Source organism: Tripterygium wilfordii, chromosome 3 (assembly GCF_013401445.1).
Source record: "Tripterygium wilfordii isolate XIE 37 chromosome 3, ASM1340144v1, whole genome shotgun sequence".
Classification (NCBI taxonomy): Eukaryota; Viridiplantae; Streptophyta; class Magnoliopsida; order Celastrales; family Celastraceae; genus Tripterygium; species Tripterygium wilfordii.
In genome coordinates, this window is record NC_052234.1 from 8,131,255 (window position 1) to 8,147,169 (window position 15,915).

The 15,915-nt window shown below is 36.2% G+C and overlaps 3 protein-coding genes and 1 long non-coding RNA gene across 4 annotated transcripts; 1 reads left to right on the forward strand and 3 right to left on the reverse strand.

Annotated features, from left to right (window-relative positions):
• Nucleotides 1-2,024: 2,024 nt before the first annotated feature.
• Nucleotides 2,025-3,515, reverse strand: LOC119995364 (protein PLANT CADMIUM RESISTANCE 2-like). Its single transcript, XM_038841843.1, has 4 exons — nucleotides 3,378-3,515; nucleotides 3,213-3,284; nucleotides 2,909-3,121; nucleotides 2,025-2,295 (listed from the first exon to the last, which is right to left on the reverse strand). Exons 1-4 carry the CDS (start codon nucleotides 3,475-3,477, stop codon nucleotides 2,219-2,221), a joined length of 462 nt encoding a protein of 153 aa, XP_038697771.1. The 5' UTR covers nucleotides 3,478-3,515; the 3' UTR covers nucleotides 2,025-2,218.
• Nucleotides 3,516-4,824: 1,309 nt separating this feature from the next.
• LOC119995593 (protein PLANT CADMIUM RESISTANCE 2-like) lies at nucleotides 4,825-6,216 on the reverse strand. Its single transcript, XM_038842106.1, has 4 exons — nucleotides 6,000-6,216; nucleotides 5,608-5,679; nucleotides 5,301-5,513; nucleotides 4,825-4,901 (listed from the first exon to the last, which is right to left on the reverse strand). The coding sequence occupies exons 1-4, from the start codon at nucleotides 6,214-6,216 to the stop codon at nucleotides 4,825-4,827; spliced, it is 579 nt and encodes a 192-aa protein (XP_038698034.1).
• Nucleotides 6,217-6,806: 590 nt separating this feature from the next.
• LOC119995453 lies at nucleotides 6,807-8,487 on the reverse strand. The gene is made up of 4 exons (XR_005467676.1): nucleotides 8,275-8,487; nucleotides 8,121-8,192; nucleotides 7,581-7,793; nucleotides 6,807-7,045 (listed from the first exon to the last, which is right to left on the reverse strand). It is a non-coding gene; the product is annotated as an uncharacterized LOC119995453 (long non-coding RNA).
• A 5,656-nt stretch (nucleotides 8,488-14,143) lies between these two features.
• On the forward strand, nucleotides 14,144-15,210 carry LOC119995414 (21 kDa protein-like). The gene has a single exon (XM_038841897.1). It carries the CDS (start codon nucleotides 14,367-14,369, stop codon nucleotides 14,988-14,990), a length of 624 nt encoding a protein of 207 aa, XP_038697825.1. The 5' UTR covers nucleotides 14,144-14,366; the 3' UTR covers nucleotides 14,991-15,210.
• The last annotated feature ends 705 nt before the right edge of the window (nucleotides 15,211-15,915 follow it).

Consider the following 15,915-nt stretch of genomic DNA (forward strand, 5'->3'; position numbering starts at 1 on the left):
GTTGGTCATTATGGTGGTGGTGGACCGATTATCTAAATATGCCCATTTTGTTCCTTTGAGCCACCCATTCACAGCTTCTATTGTTGCACAGGTTTTCATTGACAATATTGTCAAACTACATGGGATCCCCACATCAATCGTCAGTGATAGAGATAAAGTTTTTATTAGCTCTTTTTGGCAAACTTTATTTCAATTGCAGGGTACCCAATTGCGTATGAGTTCTAGTTATCATCCTCAATCGGACGGGCAAACAGAGGTGGTCAATCGAACTTTGGAACAATATCTTCGTTGTTTCACGCATGAGCAACCCAAAAAATGGCTTGATTGGTTAGCATGGGCTGAGTTTAGTTACAACACATCCATGCACTCATCAACTAAGGTCTCTCCATTTGAAGCTGTTTATGGAATTCCACCTCCAAATGTCCTAACTTAAGGATTTGCGCAGAAATTTGGCGCTTGCACAGTCCCGAATGAAGACCCAAGCTGACATGCATCGTCGAGAGGTTACTTTTAATGTGGGTGATTTTGTCTTTCTAAAATTACAACCATATCGACAAAATACGGTGTCATTTCGGCGTTCTCTGAAGCTTGCTCCTAAGTTTTTTGGACCCTAGAAGGTTCTGGCTAGAGTTGGTCCGGTGGCGTACAAGTTGGACTTGCCAGCAGGTTCTCAAATCCATGATGTGTTCCATGTTAGTCTCCTCAAGAAGAAGATCGGTCCTGTCTCGCATATCTCTCAGAGCTTACCTCCTATCACTGAAAATTCAGAAATTCTTCCTCAACCGGAAGCTATCTTGGATAGTCGCATTATTCGCAAGGGCAATTATCGTCCCAAAACTGAAATTCTGGTTCAATGGAAGGGAGCACTCCTTGAAGACGCGACATGGGAGAATAAATGGAGATTTTCAAGGCTTTACCCAGATTTCTTCCTTGGGGACAAGGATAATCCGAGTGGGGGGGAATGATACGTGCTCATGGAAGTTACTTCACATGTCCAGTAGTTTTCTAGTTATGCATAGTAGTTTTCTAGTTATGCATTTTCTTTAGTCAAGCATTATCTTTCAGTTATGCACACATCTCAAATCAGTTATGTAACTGTTAGCTAGCAGTTATTGAATTGATAGTTAGTTTAGCACATTGCACGTTTCCCTTCAATTGCATAGATGAGTTAGTACGCCTTATAAGCCACCTATCTTTGAATGAAATGGGGAGGTTGTTACCCAAGTACTTTCTCTACTAATTCTCTTCTAATTCATTTCTTCTTCCCTTTTGCTAAGTTGAACGTAACAGTGGTATCGAAGCCATTGATCTCATGGACACTCGTAGCAAGAGCAACGCGGAGTTTCGCAATGAGGTTAGCGAAATCTTGACCCGTCATGGAACCCTCCATACCACTCGTGTAAGATAAGATCTCTTCAGACCCTCCATTTCATGTAAGATAAGATCTCTTCAGACCCTCCATACCACTCGTGGTTCATTATTTGTGAATATAGCTGCCCCTTTGCCCTTCGAATCCCTGCCCAGTTACTTGTTTTGGGTTGTTCGAGAGTGGGTTTCTGGTAACCAAATTTACTCAATGTGCTCAAATATCGGGGACGTCTGCTACACACGCAAGATAGTCGAAGATTTGTCATGCCGGATGTGTTTTTGTGGAATGCAATCGTTAGGTGTGATTCGAGGCAAATACATTGGGACCTCTCAAATGCCAAATTTGCTTGTTGAATGGTCAATGATTTCTCTTGGTTGTCTTCAACGACAACCAATGGTGATTCTAGCATGTTGAGCAGGTGTCTGTGATTTTTGAGAGTTCTTGGATTGAAGAATCGGTATACCGGATCGTTGGATTGTGATGAAAACGATAGAAAGGAAAGATTTTTTGTGGGTTAAATATGTGTAAGTTTAACATAAATATTTCTAATATTATAGAAAATAAAGGTAATTTGGTCTTTTCACTACAAATTTATGTGTAGACTTATAATTTTTTAGTGTAAACTTATCATGTTCAAAAAGTGGTATAGACTTAATAGATTAATGGTGAGTAGATAAAATTTCCAATAAACAATTAGGTACAATCCAAAATAGATAGCCCAAACAAGTGAACAACAGCCCAGGGGCCCAGCCCAACTTAATTAGGTAACGAACAACCATAATCATACACACAATAATATATATATATATATAAGAATATAACAACTATAACGACACTCTCCAATCCGTTCTATCGCTTCATGCCGCTTTCAATCACTGGAGCCATTGCCACTCCACCTTTCTGATTCCCCATGTTTCCTCGCCATCCTACACAACTCAAACAATTAGGGTGACATGTCGAACCCAAGTAATTATATGTGTGAGATCCAAGTAATATGTACGCAAAATTGTCAAAATCGGGATCTTACATAAGGTTGGTGGAAGACATACAAAATCGAATCGTAAAATCGTAAGATTTTATAAAATTTAAAAAATAAATGTAAAATAATATAATTACTTATTTCTAAATAAATAATTAACATTATATAATACACTATAGTTTATAGGTAATAAAAAAATTCAAAAATGCGATTATTATTTATTTATATACATGTTAATATTTCATAAAATTATAATTTTTTAAGGCCTCTAGAGAACTATGAAAAGCACGCACAATAATTATGCAAGATTATATCATGTTAGTATATTATAACCAATTTTTCAACAAAAACTAGGATTAGAAACATAAACACATGATTAGTAGGCCACAACCCATAAGCCCATGACTCCATAATTCTATTAAGGTTAAGATCGGTAAAACCGGTAAAACATCGGTAGATCTTATTAATTTTGAGATTTTACATCGATTCGAATCGTTTTGATTATTTAAGATCGTACGATCAAAATCAGAATTTTGACAACCATGTATGTAAGTAACTACCAAGAGACATGTCAAATCCACGGGTCTTGAGCTCACGGTACTCTTGGCACAGAGCGCATGACTCGCAACAACAATGAACCAAGCAATCTCCACAAGGACTCTCATCCAGATTGTATAGTTTTCTCATCTTGGTGCGATAGATGCATGAGAATAAGCAACCGCACCCAAGAAACAACGATAGCAGAAAGTAAATTGCTCCTGTTGCTTCACAAGCTACAGCCAACCCCACCAAATAATAATTCAAAATAGCAATCAAAATTTAGCCTAATGAATTAATCAAATACAAGATTTAATGATAAATTACATGTGGCTCCTTGATCTGCAATTTCAGCGATTCTGCCAAAAGTGATGCAGGGGCACCAGTATGTTAAACAACCTGATCATCGGAAAATCATAACACATACTAATTATTGCGATTTCTTACAAAACAAAGAGAATGGATTTTGAAATTAAAATGTAGTGGACTTACAAGTTGGAATATCATAGAAGCAGTCAAAGAGGTCGGTAGACCAAGCTGAGTTATGTAGACCATCTCGGACTGATTGCTGCTGCTGGCTTGGATAGGACATTGTGTGGCTGTAGAGACTTAGGTGAGAACTTGATATCTAGCAGATTTATATATGATGTACTACTCTTGGTCTTCGTCATTTGTGGTGGTTATATAGATAAGGATATAACGGGTCTGATTGGCAAACCATTTGAGATTAATTTAACATATTTATTATCTAAAATGTTGTGACCGTTTGGTTTAATTTTTGCGGATAACATTTTTACTATTCAAAATACTCTGGCAAATTACATACGGGGTCATTACACAATTCATCATAAATATAATCAATCAACTATCAAATTATTACACATTTAAAGCGATTTAGGGACATTTTCAATCAAGTAACATGTTTAACGCTAAAAACTAAAAAAAATAATCAAGTAACATGCAATTGCAAGTGTTTGATGTGTGAGTTGTGAATGCTATGAACGCCTCTATTTATAGTACATGGGAGGGAGAAAAGATTGGAATGAAAATAGATTGGAGAGTAATCAACACAGATAATTACGAAATCCATTTAAAAATAATCAAAACAAATAATTAATATATGAACATATATATCAACAGATGTAGGACTTATACAAGAGTTGGTTCACTAAATTCTCCAATATGAGACGTCTATTCTTCCTTAAGCTTGGTCATGCCCAAATGACTCACTTTAAAGTAACATTTCATCCATTTTATTCATGGCATTGAACAAGTGAATACACATAATTATTATCCACATGAAACTCCATATATTCATGTTTACTTCCGATTTATCCATTAATTGGATCTCAATTAAATTCATGGTCAAAGCCATGAATTTCCAACATATATGCCTGCATATAGAACACTACAATATATAATCAGAGTTATCTCTTCTCTTATTCCTCAACTTCTTCAGTTCTAAAGCAAGTAAACTTATACATCTATATTTATTTATAATATAAATATTGTTGTTATATATATTGTTGAAAAAGTCATGCATGACCATGAAGATATGAAGGACAGTTTATAAGCTCATGTGTTCCTTTACTTAATAAGACGTGTTTTAAAACAGTGAGCCTGAGAGGTCTCAGAATGTTTTAGAAGCCTATGATGGGTTGAGCTTGAACTTGAACTTGGGAAAACAGACAATAGCTTACAATGATAATCAAGTTTGGATAAGGGAGTATATTGGTGTTTCGTAAAGTATATATTCTCACATTCATATTAAAATATGCTATTTAATTTAACATTTATAAACAACATTTGATAAAGTATTTTATATGTTAGATTAAATAATGCTAATCTCTATTCAATTATATGTATATAGAAGTTTTATGAACTACAATAATATAAAATCTTAAGAAAATCATGAATTTGTTTACATTCTCCATACATATTAGCGTCTCATCCCACCTTCCATTGTTGGAGCCATTGTCACTCCATGAAATTGTCTCTCCACATTAGCTTGCCATCCTAGACATACATAACAAACCAACCATGAACATATACCTAATATTAATAAATCAAACTATATATATATAGACACACACACATAAATTCTCTTATATGAACTAAAAGTGTGAACAACTTTTGTAAACTTCAAATCCAATGGTTGCAATAAGAAAATTGGGGATCACAAATTTTCTGTGGGACCCATCACATCTATGGTTGAAAAATATATTTACAAAGTTGGTTCACATAGGAGAATTTCTATGTATGTGTATATATATATAGAAATTCACTCGTTCACATCCTTAAAAAGTTGTGCGTAAATTCAGTGCGTATAAGAGAATTCATTTATATATATATATATATATATATATATATATATATATAAAAGTTTCTAATTAGTATTAATTGGTTAGTAATTACCGATGGACATGTCAAATCCACGGGCTTTGAGCTCACGATACTCTTGACACAAGGCACAAGTCTCGCAACAAAAATGAACCATACAATCCCCACAAGGGCTTGCTTTCAACATGTATTGCCTCCTCAGTTTAGATCTGTAGAAGCATGAGTAGATACACCCACAACCAGTCACGTACATAATTAGGGCATACAAGGCCCCATTTGTCGCACAAGCTGATCTCTCCATCACAAAACACATTCAAATTAATTTTTACACACTACCGTAACGATTATATAACATATATCGATTACAGGATCGAGTACTCACAGGACGATCCTCTATCTACAATATCCGAGACTTGCCCGAAAGTAATGCATGGACAGAAACAGGTTATGCAACCTGTAATATAGATAGAATGTTATTCACATGGTAGTGTGTCGGCGAGAAGAATACGAGAGAATTCATATAGCAAATAGTAAAAATAATTGAAGAATACCTAAAAAGGCATGGTTAGAAATAACAAAAATTCAATCAATTCAACACAAGTGATTCATATTTAACTAAATTGTTCGCATCATTAAAGGTAAATTCCTGGATACTTAGATCGGACTTCTCTCTCTAAATATTAATTAGGCAAATCGCAGAGTTAATACACCATTAACATAACATTATTTTTTTCCCCTTATCTTTTAGAGTAAAAGAATTGGATTGGTACTTACAATTTCTAAAATTGGAAGAGCAGTCGCAAAAGCCGGTTGACCAAGGGACTTCCTGCAAGGGCTGGTGTTGGGGCACCACAGCTGGCTGGACAACTTGACCCGGTGAGCTCAATGGGACACCAACCGGACTTGGGGGTTGTATATACTGTGGTTGGGTTGACAATGGGGGTGAGGGAGCAGAGCACTTTTGTTGGTTATTAGGGTCTAATGGCTGCATTGTGATGTATTATTTAGATGTCCATGGATACATAAATGATGATTGATTACTTCACTAACTGGGTTGAAGATGCAAATCCCAAAAAGGAGAGATGAAGTGATGGAGACCATGTCAACAAAAAAAATTGGAGATAATTAAGCGGTGATGTGATACAAGTCAAATGCCGCTTTACATGAGTCTGTTTACAAGTGTCTTCATTAATATTTCAGCATAAGAATCATCAAGGGTAAAGATTTATGGCCTACAACCAACATGGGTTGGTGTGAGTGTTTCGACGCTCTCATCCCTTAAGTGAGGTCAGGGTTTGATCCCCGCTCATGTATGGAGTACCCTGTTGGCCAGCATTTTACACCTTAGTGGGCCGATCCGGTGCGAGCGGGGATTAGTCTGGATGTGGTACGGGCTTAAAGGCACCTCCCACATTTCGTAATACTCATTCGTTAGATGTGATTTTTAATGGTCATTTTGTTATGATGTTACCACACTTAATGAATGAGTGTCACACACTATTGAGATGTTTTTGGAATGGTTATCATTGGGATCCCTAGTATCATTGAAAAAATTATTAATTATAGACGAGTGAATGATCATTATTTAAAATTAAATAATATTACAATTCAAATATGCATATATAAATGCTTATTCGAACATAAAACTATATGCACCCTCATAACAAAACACAAACGCTCCCACACACAAGATACATAATTAAACCTTCCACATTAATTAACATGTAATTAATAATTAATTAATCATCGAGTCATGCTTCCTTCTACGGTTGGAGGCATCACCACCCCACGATTTTGCTTCTCCACATTTGCTTGCCATCCTACGCATCGAGCAACGCATATCAATTTGGTTAGAATATGATATAAATGATATGTAATGTCCCTATTCAACAAGTTAATTTATTGAGTTGAATAATAAAGTAACAAATTATAGGAAACCCGGCCCATGATTGAACAGTTACATAGGTCAAATTTATCATAATAATATGAAATATATATATATATTATAGTCAGCGGCGTACTCGAGTTTTCGAGGGTCCCGGGTGAACTTTTAAAAAATAGATCCTCTTGAGAAAAAAAATTTAAATATCGAACATTACTTAAAATTATGAATTTTGTAGTATTTTGAAATGCAAAATCATTAATTATGTTGGTGTAATCAACTTGTTCTGTCAAATTACTTTCAAAAGACAATATAACTAACTCATTCAACATTTCTTGTGACTATTCTAATGTTAATAGTCTAGGTTTTTTTTTTCAAAATATAGGGCACTGAGGATTTGAGGGTCTTGAACGACGGCCTTCCTATCTCGCCCCACCCAGAAGGATGCTTCTAATTATAGTGGTGTCGCTTACCTTGGGTCATGTCAAATCCACGGTGTTGGAGCTCACGATACTCTTGACAGAGTGCACAGGGCCCCAAAAAGGTATGAACACAACAATCTTCACAACAGTTGCCTTCAATTATGTAATTCTTCCTCAGTTTATGCCGATAATAAGCCGCGTAGCAGCAAGTGCAGTGAGTCACACCACCCAATATTGCAAAGATTGTTCCATTCACACAACATGCTGCAACAATCATTTCTCATTTGATTGGTCATGTATACATCTAATTTATAAGTAGAATCATGTGATGTAAAATTCGCCATTGTTCGGGTTTCGAGCCGAGCCATATTTCGCGTCAAGAATTTAATCCATGGAGTCGGGTTTTGGGTTGGGCTTAGCTCAAAAACTAAAGTCCATGCCTGTTTATAAGTCTTTTTCAGGCTGCCCAGGCTCAATGTCATTTCAAGCTTGGGTCAGGCTTTGACCCACAGGCTCGGGACTGGCCCTGCCCTTATCAAATGTCAATGCCCTAAGACACTCGTTAGTATTCTTTTTGATTAAAAAACTTACATGATTTTCCCTGGTCAGCAATCTCCGAAACCTGCCCGAAAGTAACTCATGGTAACCAGTAGGATATGCAACCTGTGCCGAGATATTAAACTAATTAATATAATAATATATCCATGCATGATCACCAATCAAGAGATCAAGTGTGTTTATGTACAGCTTCGCATGTCACTGAAGCAGTCACAGAGACCGGTCGACCAAGAGACTTCTGCATCTTGTTTTGGGTATTTGTATGAATCCATTGTTGTCCTTCACAAGCTTAATTTACTCCTGTGATTATATATATATGTATACGTATCAAAACTTTATAATGCAAAGAAATTGTGATTGTGGGTGTGTGTGTGTAGAGAAAGAGAAAAGGAGAAAACTATATAAACCTAGTATTTATAACTTAACACTAGCTAAAGTAATATGATTGATATATATAGTGGAGAGGCGCTATGTGAATGGAATATTAATTAATCATTCCCAAAAAAAAGAAGTAACAGAAAAAAAAAATGACTTCACTTGCTTTGTTTTCTTTTTGGCTTTAGTTTTTATTTTGTATGGAAAAAGTATATGCTTTAAAAGGGGAAAAATCAAATAAATGTATGAACACCTTCGGACTTAACGGCTATTGGATCACACAATGATTTCGACATTATTGTATTTGTGAAATATAGTTAGAGTTGTACGGTTTATATTTAGAGTAGCTAAAGAAGTTTTGGTTAGGATTAAGAAGTTGATTATGATAACTCTTTACAAATATAAAAGATTACAAGTTCAACTCTCACATCAAACAGTTTTATCGTTATTTTTACCATGGGTTTCGATTCAATCTTTCTTGTCACTTGCGTGATTAAATAATAATTGAAGTATTACTATTCCTAATAGTTTAAATTGCTAGTATGAGGAGAATAAAAAACGAACATATGACTTTCTATGATGGTCACATGTTTTTTTGGAGGAACAAGTTGATGAGGCAATATTGTCACAATCTTGCCTACTACATGTGTACTGCGTTAATTCGTGGCAATCACGCATTGGAGGGTAGCTTTAATTGAAATCCACGTGTACGTGTCGCATAGGTTTTGCTTGTCTCTTTCTTCTAGCGCGAGATGCCAATAGTATATTTATAAATTATAACTTGGCGTGAGTGGACATCTTCAATTCCCACCATATGTGGAAGAAAACACTTGACGTTGACCATAGACTTGAAGTAACCCCACTTCCACGAGCTTCACGAGCAATGTGAAGGTGTGAGCCGACATTCTACATTCTTCTTCCATTGATTCATGATTCCCAAGAATATGAAACCCCACTAGTGTAATATATGATCAACAATCCAGGAGAACCATAACACAGGTAGCTCCAATACAACCCAAAAGAACTGAGAGTCACTCCAAGCAAGATGAGAATCAGTCTCAATGAAAGTAACAGAGATTCACTCTCAAAAGGAAAAACTAGACAACATAAACAATACAAAAAATCCTTAACAACCAAAAGTGCCCTAATTACACACGGAAACCAATATAATTAGGGCAGCAAAGAGAGGCGGGCTAATGGGCCTAGACAAGTGGGCTTCAAGGTTGAGGTTCATCAGGCCTATTTATTGTGGTGTAAATATTATATTTATAAAATATCATCTTAATCAGAATTCATTTGAATATAAAAATAATCATTTCAAATTCAATCCATTTGCAATCAAAGTCATTGCATAGTACATGTAATCAAATAGCATAACATGCTGCAATCATTAAAACTAAAAAGTAGGACCTGTTCAACATGATCTCCATTTTCTTCTTCAAACAATCGTTTAATACAAAAGCAATCCGCCAATCCTACCTCCCACATGATTGGATGTGTATAATTGTATATGACCATATGTATTGTACATGTTGGGCCTCAATTTGATGGGCTTGGATATTTCCCATGGCCCAACCCATATGGGCCTGTCTTAATTATACGACCCCTTGAACCTACCCATCATTTTCACAAGACTCTAAGTCCAAATTCTATATTTTCCAATTTCTTTAAATCCTTTTACCTCCTACGTTGTTCAAAATGGACCAGGCCCAACCCAAGCAAGTTTTCAATTCGAGTTAATCATTGTGCCTGCTTGTGCAAGGCCTTGTTTATAGACAGGAATGGACACATGTGAATTGTTTTTTTTTTTTTTTTGATACTAGGGAGGGGGAATACCCACAAACAAACCAAAGGATTAAACCTCTACTTGCAATACTCGCCTAGGCCAAGCAACTCCAATAAAATCCTCCCAAAGCAGACCCTGAGTGCCAACAATAGGATGCTGAAGAATCGTTAGCCCATTGCCATGGTTGAGAGACTCAGATGCAAGGAAATCAGCAACCCGGTTCCTTTCTCTATACACGTGAATTGCTTTCACCTCCCAAGCTTGATGAACAAGCTTCCGGCACACACTAATCAAATTGGAAAGAGAGAGCTTTGGAACACTCTGCTTATTTAGCCAATCCGCAACCATATAGGAATCTGTCTCCAAAATAACTTGGCGAAAACCCTCTTCCCAAGCTAGACGAAGCCCATGAATCGCTGCCCAGAGTTCGGCCTCTATCGATCCACAACTGCCAATATTAGCAAAAAAACCTTTTAACCATACACATGTGAATTGTTAATATATGTTACTTATGCCTATAAACTTGAGTGTTTAAGATTAACTGTGAGGATTGATTGTGTTAAATTTTAAGGTTTTTCTGTTTCAAATTTTGATGGTGTATGCACTCATCAATGGAGTAGGCAACGTATATAAAGGTTTAGGACACTAAGGGATCGTTTGATTCGCATAATCTAACGTTTTAGGAATAAGAGTTTTGCTTTTTCTAATAATTCCGATATTTGGTTGGTGTAATCCTTAAATCTAGAATTTCAAGGAATGTTGGATTCCTACAAAAGAAGAATTCTCCTTTACTTCGAAAAAAGAGACGAATTATTGGAATCCTCACTTACTTTTAATTAAATACTTATAATGTCTTTTTAAAAAATATATAATTTCTAAATTATTAGTATATAACCAAGGATCTATAATTGTCATGTCTGATTACAATAAATTTGATTTTTGTTTCAAATTAAAAGAAAAACACTTTGAAATGATTATAAAAAATACTACAAATTTATGATTTTTTCAAAATTTTTGATGCACTAATGATGACACCTGTCCACAAGTCTTCCACAGTAGGCCTCTCCCAGTACTAATCCATGGAAGGCCTTTTTAACTTCTTTTATATGAACTTTTTCCATGTGCTCGGATCTTGAAGAACATTGAATGATCCTGTTTTCTATGACCAAATCTTTGATCAAACCGTTTCCACATAATTCGAAAACTTATACTATTATATAATATGATCCCGTAAGAGGCGCGTCCAGCCTATCCTTTCCTTGAACCATTAGAAGCTTTTCTTTTATGATGAAGATTTTATGTTCCCTAATCCTGCGAATTCAAATCAATTTTAGTCCATTATTAGCTTGACATAAGTTTAGTCTTCACGGTTTTTGGTGCAAGAGATGGGCCTAACAATGATTTGTCAAATATTCTGGAGAATGATTTTTGTACTCAGATTGCACATGTCAAACCCATGCATTTACAAAGTTTCATGAAGATTAAAGGGGCATATGGCTCGGCGGCAAACCAGGTGGGGTATAAAGCCAAAAAAGTAGGATGTCGCAAGTTCGACGCACGTAAAAAGCATTGTTCATGTAATTTGTTTGAATTATCAGAACACCCTATTCTGTCCCTTGTAACTGGGTCGCATATCTTGCGACTTATATTCTACCAACATTCCGAGACCACAGGCCGATAGACGGGTCCTTCGGTCCCACCCCAACTGAAGATTAAAGGGGATTCTATAGCACCAGTTCAGCAAGGAGCAATAAAGTTCATAGAGGAGACTAATGACCAAGAAGGGATTCGTGGCAACCAATTAGCACACAATCAGATGAAGAAAGGAAAGCAAGAAGGAAGGGTCAAAAGAGCTAATTAAGGGAATGAATGGTGGCTACAAAACAGCAACATTGATCGTGAGTGAAGAGGAGATATAGTTATGTTTCTTTCCTAGCAAAGGCACTTTTGGTTGTATTAAGAAAATCAGTTTCAAAGGAGTGATTCCTAAGAAATACAAAAATCAGAGAGTGATTCTCTACATTGTTTCTTGTGTTCTTAGTTCTTTTGTGATTCTTGAGCTTGGTCCACATCAGTTTTGGTTATTTTTATCGATTTTTTTGACATAAATGTAACCGATTGTTTGGTCGGTTATTGAGGGTTTAGTCATTACATTTGACAATAATTTAGGGTACGTGATTTTCAAGTACTGGAGCTGCTTGGGCCCACGATAAGTTGAAGCGAGAGACAAAAGTTGCACGCTTCAGTTCACTATTATAGCATTAGTGGGCAAAAGTGAAAGAATATTCAAAAAGGTCTTCCAACTTGTTTAACTAATAACAAACTAAAATCGCCTTTGAGGGTGGTGGTGGGGGTCGATCATGGTCGGCTGATTGGGCTAGTGGTGCTTCACTCCCACATCAGATAAAAACGCGCAATATGTAATACTTTCACACCGCACGCACGACGACTTAACCAACTTTAAAAATATTAAACTGTTATTTTGTTTTCTTTTATTCTTATAAAAATATTGTTGATGTAAATTATCGACAATCAAATTGTTTGAAGATGATTGAGTAAATATAAGACAAGACAGAGAGATTTTACGTGGTTAAGCGTTGAACCTAGGTCCACGGTGCAGAACGATATGATTTTTTTATTATCACTTGAGATTATAGAGTGAGTCAAATCCCAAAAAGTCCCCCCTTTTTCTTGTCATAATGAACTTCTTTTATACTTTTCTTGAGCAGTTATCGGCGGTTGTGACAGTTAAAGAAGTTCATAATAGTTTGGAGGAGTTTACTACAGTTTGGAGGAGTTTGCAGCAGTTTCGGTTGTTACCATTTAACGAGGAACTACCTTATCTTCGGCTTTGTCCCTTGGTTATTGGTTTGGCCTTCTTGTATCGGTTGCTTGCATTGTATTGTCTTTGCTTGCATGGTGTGTGGTGGAGGCGGTGGTGTGGTGTGGTTGTGGGTGGGTCGGTGGGGTGTTTTACTTGTTTACTTCAATTTATTTATTTTTTAAAGAAATTTAACTTAATTATAAACAATTTTTTAAGGGCATATTTTGATTCGTTTTCTATTTATGATAAGCTCTCTTATAATTAGCTTAGTTCTTTTATTTGACAATATAATTATATGTTAATAGGTACAGTATTAATGTATAAGTATTGTAATTACGAATTACTAACAATAACAATTTACAAAACTAACAATCAATAATAATAATTAAGTATTAATTTTTTATTTAAAAGTTATTTTCTTTTAAATAGTTGGTTGATCGGTCAACTGAATTTAACGTATTTTAAAAGCCATCAATCGACCCCTCTATACATGGATCGGGTGATATTATCGGCCTGATTTTATGAATCGGTTGATGGTTGATTATCGGCCGACACAATCCCAGCCCCAGGTGTAACGCACACCTCCTCCTCGTTTCTTACTCTATTTCTCTTGTGGGTTGGATTCATATCCAAGCCCATCACAACAACTCATTAACTTGTTCTGTCTTATTAAGTGATATTTACTAATTTTTTCGAGACTTTTAAGTTTCCATTGAATTTGGTAGGTTAGAATTAACAAGTTAAATATAGTAATGGATAATACAATTGATTACATTAACAAATATGATTTATTCTTTATTATTTTAAAATACACCAACAATTCATATTGGATATTATTGATTATATTTTTTTCCAGAATCATTGCCACATACAATGGTTAGCAATTATTTAATGGGATTAGATTATTTTTTACCCTCATTATCTTTTACAAACAAATCGGAAAATTTTCCTTCGGACAATGTTAGAGACCCCAAAAATTTGATCACAAAAATCCCTCAAATCAATGTGGCATTAAAATAACAATTAATTAAAAACACATATGTAGGATCCACTTCACATCCAACACTCCACATTAAATGGGGGTCTTTTGGGGGTCATTTTTCGGGGGTCTCAAGCATTATCCTTTTCCTAATACCACTATTAACATAATAAAACAAACCTATTTACGATGGCAAACATGTTATTTTCATAAAAGATAACAAGCATAAACGTGATTTCCATGGTGCACCATGATCCTACTTAAGCCACTCCCTAAACAGAATACTCCGACACAGCAATCTTCGACAGAACCACCATGACTAACCTACGCCTTCCATTCATCTTCCCACTTTTACTACTACTGAATCTCCACTCAATCGGCGCCGTCGTTTCTGCTGACCCTACCACAGAATCAAGCGACTCAGAGTACATCCGAACAAGCTGCGGCTCCACTTTGTACCCTGACGTCTGCTACACCTCCCTCTCCCGCTACGCCAGCGCCGTCCAATCAGACCCAGGTCGGCTAGCCCGGGTTGCTATCGCCGTCAACCTCTCGAACGCTCGCAAAATGGCCTCCTACCTCTCCAACCTCACTCGCGAAGGCGGAACCAACACAGGCGCCGCCTCGGCCCTCCACGACTGCGTCTCGAACCTCGGTGACGCCGTGGATGAGATTGAGGACTCGTTGAAGCAGATGAGAGATATTGGGGCGGGTGGAGCGTCGGATTTTAGGTTCAAGATCAGCAACGTGCAGACGTGGATGAGCGCCGCCTTGACGGACGAGGAGACGTGTACGGACGGGTTCGAGGATGTTCCAGAAGGAGATAAGATCAAGGAGAAGGTTTTGGAGGGAGTGGGTGATGTAAAGAAGTTGACGAGTAATGCAGTCGCTCTGGTTAACAATTATGCTTCCAAGGGCACGCCGAGAAAGTGTGTTTAATTTGTTCAACCACCGTCATTGTTTTCTTTTCTTCTTTTTTTTATATACAATTGTTGGTTAATTCAAAACATGTAATATGTGCAATAAGACTTGAGCTAAATGCTCTGTTTGTTTCTAGGAAAAATAAATTTTAGAAAAATTCATAATTTTGAGGCGATTGTTTGAAGGAAGGTTTTTTATTATATATTTTCATAAAATATATTGAATATTTTTTAGTAAAGTTATGAATATTTCCTAAATCAAACAGAGGGTTAGTTGGATTGTCAAAGCGGGTCCATTTCCATCTTATGCATATAGATGCTTGAATTTACAATCATTGAACAGTCAACTTAATGTTGGAGAAATTTCAGCAATGTAGAAAGTTGGAGAATTTTCGACAATTTAGATTTTGCTTCAAGGAACGGATTAACGCTTTCCTTAAAGTGTTATTTGCCTCCACCAATTGGTGTGCACAGGATAGCAGCAAATACACTTCCAAGATACAATGAAGCACCACGTATTTAACGTTTGATGTTCAGCCTTTGCACAAAGGAAGAACACCCAAGAATGACCAAGAAAAACAGAACTTTAACAAGTGCTTGGAATTCTAGTTTGAAAGAATAGAATCCAAGTTTGAGAGTTTTGGAGATGACTTTTTGATTGATTATTGAATGTCTTGGAATGATGTATTTATAGAGAATAACACACCTTTTGGTGAAAGGTTGTGTCCAAAAAGAAACACACCTTTTTGGTGAAGGGTTGTGTCTAAAAAAACAACATATCTCTTGTCAAAAGAAACACACCTCTTTTGAAAGGTTGTGTTCAAGAGAAGTTTTAAGAGAAGAGTTGTGTCCATTGGTATGAAACTACCAATGTAAAAATTTCTTTTATTATTTTGAAAATATTTCAACATTCCTCCACCATTTTCAAAATACGGATGAAAAAT